Below are 6167 nucleotides of genomic sequence, written 5' to 3' on the forward strand. Positions count from 1 at the left end.
CCCAATATAAACAACCAATATTTTACAAAAAATGGGGGCCCTGGCTACCTGGGCCCCCCTAAATCCGCCTCTGGATCTATATTTGTTTTCGCTTTGGCACTACTAAACTGTAGTAGTTACGGTGACCTATAGTTGTTAATGTCTGTGTCATTTTGGTCTTTTGTTGATAGTTGTCTCATTGGCAATCATACCACATCTTCTTTTTTATATATGTAGTAGCTGTACCTTTCAGAATATCAAAACAATTAATACTATCATCATATTTCATTAATACAAATATTATGATCTAATACATATTCGTTTAGAAACAAAACTATAGGAGGTTCAAGTTTAATAAATATAGCGTGTCTATTTTAGTATGTATTCATCTCCAATATTGTTTGTCGTCATGCATATATATTTATATATATATATATATGACACTAATACCATTACCATGATTACGATCTGGTTAAAATGATTGATGTGCAAATAAATTTGGAAAAGTCATTCGTTCAGGTATGTAACTGTTAAATTATTTCTTTTTCTCCTTCTTAACCTTTAAGTTGTTACACTTCTCATCCTTCTTTGCTTTCAATTTCGTACACTTATCGTCCTTTTCCTGCTTAGCCTTGCGTTTTTCATTTAGTATTTGTGGACTCGTTAACAGTCTATGGGAAGTTAACCTTCTGCTGTTTTTCTTAGGTGGTTTTGGAATTATAGGCGGCAATTTGAAAATATTCTCCAACTCTGAATTCCATTGAGAAGACCATCCAGTGATATCTTGATGAAGTGATGATTCCACGGTTTCTCCTGCAGTGATTTCCATGTTACCATCATTAAGTGCTGCCAAAATATTTGCAGCATCTAAATCCGATAAGCTTTGTGAGATCATTGGATCATTTGATGTGTTCAAAATAGAATTATTAGGGCTTTCGAAATCAACTGTGTATTCACCATCTTGGCCTTGATTTTCTGCCACTGTATGCACGGAGCTTGGGACCGCTGACCTGTGAATTTCAACAACAACTTCTAAGTTTTGCTGAACATTTTCTGGTTGAGCAATGGGCGTCACATCTGTGGGCAGTGATACAACTGGAATAGGGTTGTTTGGAACACTTTGTATGTTGGCCAAAACCCATTGAAGAGGGTGTTCATCAGTTTTGAATTGGCCATTATTGTTCCGGTCAAATGCATCGGAAGGGCTGAAAGCTTCTTTAGGAATTGCTAAAGGATTCCAGTGGTATATTCCTGTAGATTCAAACCCTGATACTATGTTTACCCTTGTGAAGGCCTTCTCATATGCCTGTCGTATCAATTTCGGGGCTGATTCCTTGTTGACTATGTTGTTGGGGTCAGATGACATGTATTCGGTACATAAGTATCCATATTCCTTCATTAAAGGTCCAAACATTGTTCTGTCAAGAGGACACAAGAAGTGTGTTGTATGTGGTGGAAACGCAAGTACTTCTATCCTGTTTGCAAGGGCTGCTTCCAGAAGTCCCAATGTCTCATGTGAATGATGAGAATCTAAAACTAGAACCTGTGGTCGCTGGGGACCACAGTGTTTTAGAAACACGTTTTTGAACCAATCCTCACCGAGCTCATCGTCCATCCATGCTTTTGCCTGGAAACGCCACTCTGCGTTTTCTGGTCCTTCATGCATGTTGTATGCTCTCAGAGAACGCGGTGTTTTACCTTTTGCCACAATGAATGTTGGCATTTTTTCCCCGGCGGCATTGACACAGGGAAGGAGTGTTATATTTTCCCGTGTATTCCCTACACGACCGGGAACTGACTTAGCACCCCTACGCGCTAATACTCCAGCAGGCTGATGTTCTAGATTGATCCCAGTTTCATCCATATTCCATATTGATGTAGGGGAAAGTTCTTCTGTTACTGTTTGCAGTTCCTTGAAGTAGTTGCCAACAACAGTTGCATTCAGCATTCTTGATCTGACTGTTGACAGTTTTTCTGGTTTTCGGATTACAACTTCAGGATGTCTGTTTTTAAATCCTTTCCACCAATCTTTTCCAGGAATACCATTCTTAAACGGAGTTTTTAGATCCATTTGTCTGACAAGTGTCCCGACGCGTGCCAACATCTGTCTCTTTGTTATTCCAAAGCCTTTTTCTGATAATGTCAGGACTACCTCCACCATTCTGTCTTCAATTTCAATTGGAATGGTTGGTTTTCTACCAAATTCTAGTGCTATTGGTTTTTTACCTGTTGTTCTGTCGTTTAAACTTGACTTGGGGACACCATAGCGTATTGCTGCCTTTCTAATTGACATTCCACTTTTAACTGCATCAACTGCATTTTTTAGTGCCTCGACATCATATTGTCCGTAAATCCCTTTTCCCTTATGGGGCATTCTGATATCTTAAATTTGTCAAGGTTAACTCATTGATAGATTAATTGATCGGTTAATTAATTAATTAATTACAGACAGACAGACAGACAAACAGACAGACAGACAGACAGACAGACAGACAGACAGACAGACAGACAGACAGACGGACAGACGGCTCGATGGACATACATACATACATACAGACAGACAGACAGAGACAGACAGACAGACAGACAGACAGACAGACAGACGGACAGACGGCTCGACGGACATACATACATACATACAGACAGACAGACAGACAGACAGACATACATACATACATACAGACAGACAGACAGACAGACAGACAGACAGACAGACAGACAGACAGACAGACAGACAGACAGACAGACAGACAGACAGACACCTTTAATAGCAATAGCTACTTTTTAATTATAATTATGTAAATATGCCTTTCAATTTATTACTTGATTACTACATTTAGAAATACAAAAGAACCTTTGTTATTTGCGATGTTCAGGTAAGTACATACATTTTCTGTAACTTTAAAATAGATGCATTTCGGTGAACTTCCAAGATTTGTTATTCTTTAAAAATAAAAGGAGATGTGTGTGGTTATTATTTTTCATGAAAACTATATATAAATATCACATTATATCTAATGACAAGTTTCTTGCCTCGTCGGCGGTAACTTAAAACCAGCTCAACACCAAATCTGCAAATATGTTTCAAAGCCGTCCTTCACTCTGATATCGGTGGATGTAGGAACGAATACGTTGGTCATTTTTTTTATTATTTTGTAATGGTCAATATATTATTAATTAAATTGTCACTAATCAAGAAATATTTATCGGCAAAAAACGACGGACATATTGAACAGCAAAATATTCACATACATCAGTGTAAAAGAGAGGACAAAGAAAATACTGAGGGGACATTCAAACTCATGCAAAGGAAATAATTCACATTTTGATACAGAAGTTTTATTTTTACTTCAATTATCTTACACAGAGAAAATGTTAACATTTGATAGGGGTACATAATATCAAAAGTCGTGTTGGTCATCAGTTATTTCATCTACACAATTTTGCATTCTGATGATATCGTTGCAAATTATTGCATTTTCTAAATGCATTGTTTTAACAACAGATTTACACAATAACACTACACTGCGAATCTCAGAATCCTTGTCATATTCAGATTGCGACAATTCCGTTAAAACGTATTCATGTAGACTACATTGTTTGCAAGTTTCACAATGAATGATAAGATCTTGGCCGAGTAGATATACTTTAGGGTGATAGAAAAACCATTCATTTTCTAGCATTGCTATAAGTTCTTTTCTAGTGAAAAATATTTTCATCTTGTTCACTGCAGAAAATGTGCCAATACTACGTAAATTCTGTAGCTTCAGGAAGGACATGGTAACTTAATGTTCTGTGTTTTTGGTAAAGGAAAATATTGCAGGTTAAATGTTGAATTCCAGGGGACACTATTTCCAACAATAATATGTCAAATTATGTGTAGTTTTTTACTGAAAATGTTTTTTTCAGGAGTTTTTAGTTTATTATGTGTAAATTGTTTCTTACTGAAAATATAAGGGAGTGTTAAGTCCACAGAATTATTAGAACTAATTAGAAATTGTAAAAAATATGAAAGAGGGTGATCATTATGCCTCAATTTCACCTAGAAATATTTTAAGAACTTTCAATTGTCATTGGATTCATTTCTGTACGAAAAAAGTGTGTCCGAATATCCCCTCTTTAATAGAAAATAGGGTTGGGGATGTTCGGACACATTTAAAAGGACAAAAGCACTGTGAAAAAGCTGTTAAAACCCGATGGAACAGGAAGAAACGGCAGAAGAAGAACATTAAAACCATAGAAAACTATTTTTGCAAAGGATACAGATAAAAAAAGCTGTGTAAAAAATCTCCTAAAGTAATTCACTGATCTAACGTTTTGCAGTTCCGGTTTTAATGTTTACAGTTAAATTTTGCCGCCGAAAAACTTTTTTCAAATATGAGCCAATGAAAAATCTTATTACAGAAGGGTATTCCCCGAGAGTTTGGAGTCAAGATAAGCCCATTTTAATTGGCTGTTCTTCAGATATGATGTCATGGGCTGCAAAATATGCCGAATCAGAACGGAGAACTGAAACAAAACTGTCCGAACTTCCCCCTCTGTCCGAACATCCCCGGTTGTACCCTACATATGTTTTATGTTCCCAATCGACATACTACATATATAATGTGTGCCATTGTACATTATAACATAATTTCTTTTTCTTCTTACATAGCCGTGATACACCAGATATATTAATACACATAACGTAAGGATACCCAAATTGCACCTATTTAGGCAGCAACCATTTGATTTTCTGGGGGGGGGGGCCTATGGTTTTTTTTTTTTCTGGACACTGGAAACAAACTTTTTTTTCCAAAAAAAAACATAGCCCCCCCCCCCCCCCCCCCCCCCCCGAAAATCAAATGGTTGCTGCCTTAGAAACAATAGCAACGGAATTCTTACAAGATTTCCTAGAGATTTAACAATTGGTATTTTTATGATTTGATACTATGCACGTCTTTTAACATAGGTAAACATATTTAGATATACACTAAACGTTCACAGTATTTATCAACAGATGTACTGTTTACTGAAAAAGCAAAATGTACGAAAACGTCATCATGCGACGTCATCAAAACGTCATCTTTTTAAAATTAGCAAATACAAAATATTATAAGTATCCATTTCGTAAAATATGAAAGTTCAAAATATTTGAAGAAATTAAACAAAAGCTCGGTTATTAGACTTTTGACGATGTGAATTGAAGCATGGATGCAATTTGGGTACTCCTCATTACAGAATCATGGATAGTTTTGAGGTTGATTCAAACCCATTTTTTTATGACTCAAAATGGATTAAAAATTAAATTGGTGTACCTATACAGTAAAGAAGGATAGGGCTACAAAATAGACACACTAAGGACATTTATTTCTTGATCATAAAAAAACGTAGGTGAAAAAACTGTCAAAATAGGTGCAATTTGGGTACCGTCACGTTATGTCTCAGGAAACACCAACCAATCTGGATTTGTTTACATGCACCATGGCAATTTATTTAGCATCTATATTCTCAAATTGATGTATGAAGCTTAATTAACGCATAATATATGGTATATTTTGGATCGCTTTGCGGTTTGTTAAAAAAAAACAATTCATAAAGACATCAAGGAGAAAAAAATCGTCGAAAAGTAATATAAATGTAATTTAAAATGTTAAATCAGAATAAATATTAGATTATCTATATACTAAATGTCTCTGGTTAATTGCATCCACAAATTAGTGAAGCGAGAGCGAATCTGTTGATCTATTTGATGACTGTCTTTTGATACCAAAAAAAGTTTTCAACATCATAAAACTGACCAAAGTTGGAAACGTGTGTCTTATGTCATCATGGTAACTACTATAAATTGGTGTGTAACAACATTGACTACCTATGAGGACACCGGTCTCGCTTGGTATGCACCATGATCACAGGTACCCAGTGACAAAACACATTATATATGATTTTAATTCCGAGACAAGTCCCTATGTCTCAAAGGGCCATTATCAGCATGTTATATAAAAAAGGAGATGTGGTATGATTGCCAATGAGACAACTGTCCACAAGAGACCAAAATGACACAGACATTAACAACTATAGGTCACCGTACGACCTTCAACAACGAGCAAAGCCCATACCGCATAGTCAGCTATAAAAGACCCCTATATGACAATGTAAAACAATTCAAACGAGAAAACTTACGGCCTTATTTATATAAAGAATGAACG

At 35.9% G+C, this 6167-nt stretch overlaps 1 protein-coding gene across 1 annotated transcript; it reads right to left on the reverse strand.

Moving 5' to 3' along the window:
- Window positions 1-514: 514 nt before the first annotated feature.
- On the reverse strand, window positions 515-2353 carry LOC139489850 (uncharacterized). The gene has a single exon (XM_071276696.1). The coding sequence runs from the start codon at window positions 2351-2353 to the stop codon at window positions 515-517; it is 1839 nt and encodes a 612-aa protein (XP_071132797.1).
- Window positions 2354-6167: the final 3814 nt, after the last annotated feature.

This window comes from Mytilus edulis, chromosome 9 (genome assembly GCF_963676685.1).
Source record: "Mytilus edulis chromosome 9, xbMytEdul2.2, whole genome shotgun sequence".
NCBI lineage: Eukaryota > Metazoa > Mollusca > Bivalvia > Mytilida > Mytilidae > Mytilus > Mytilus edulis.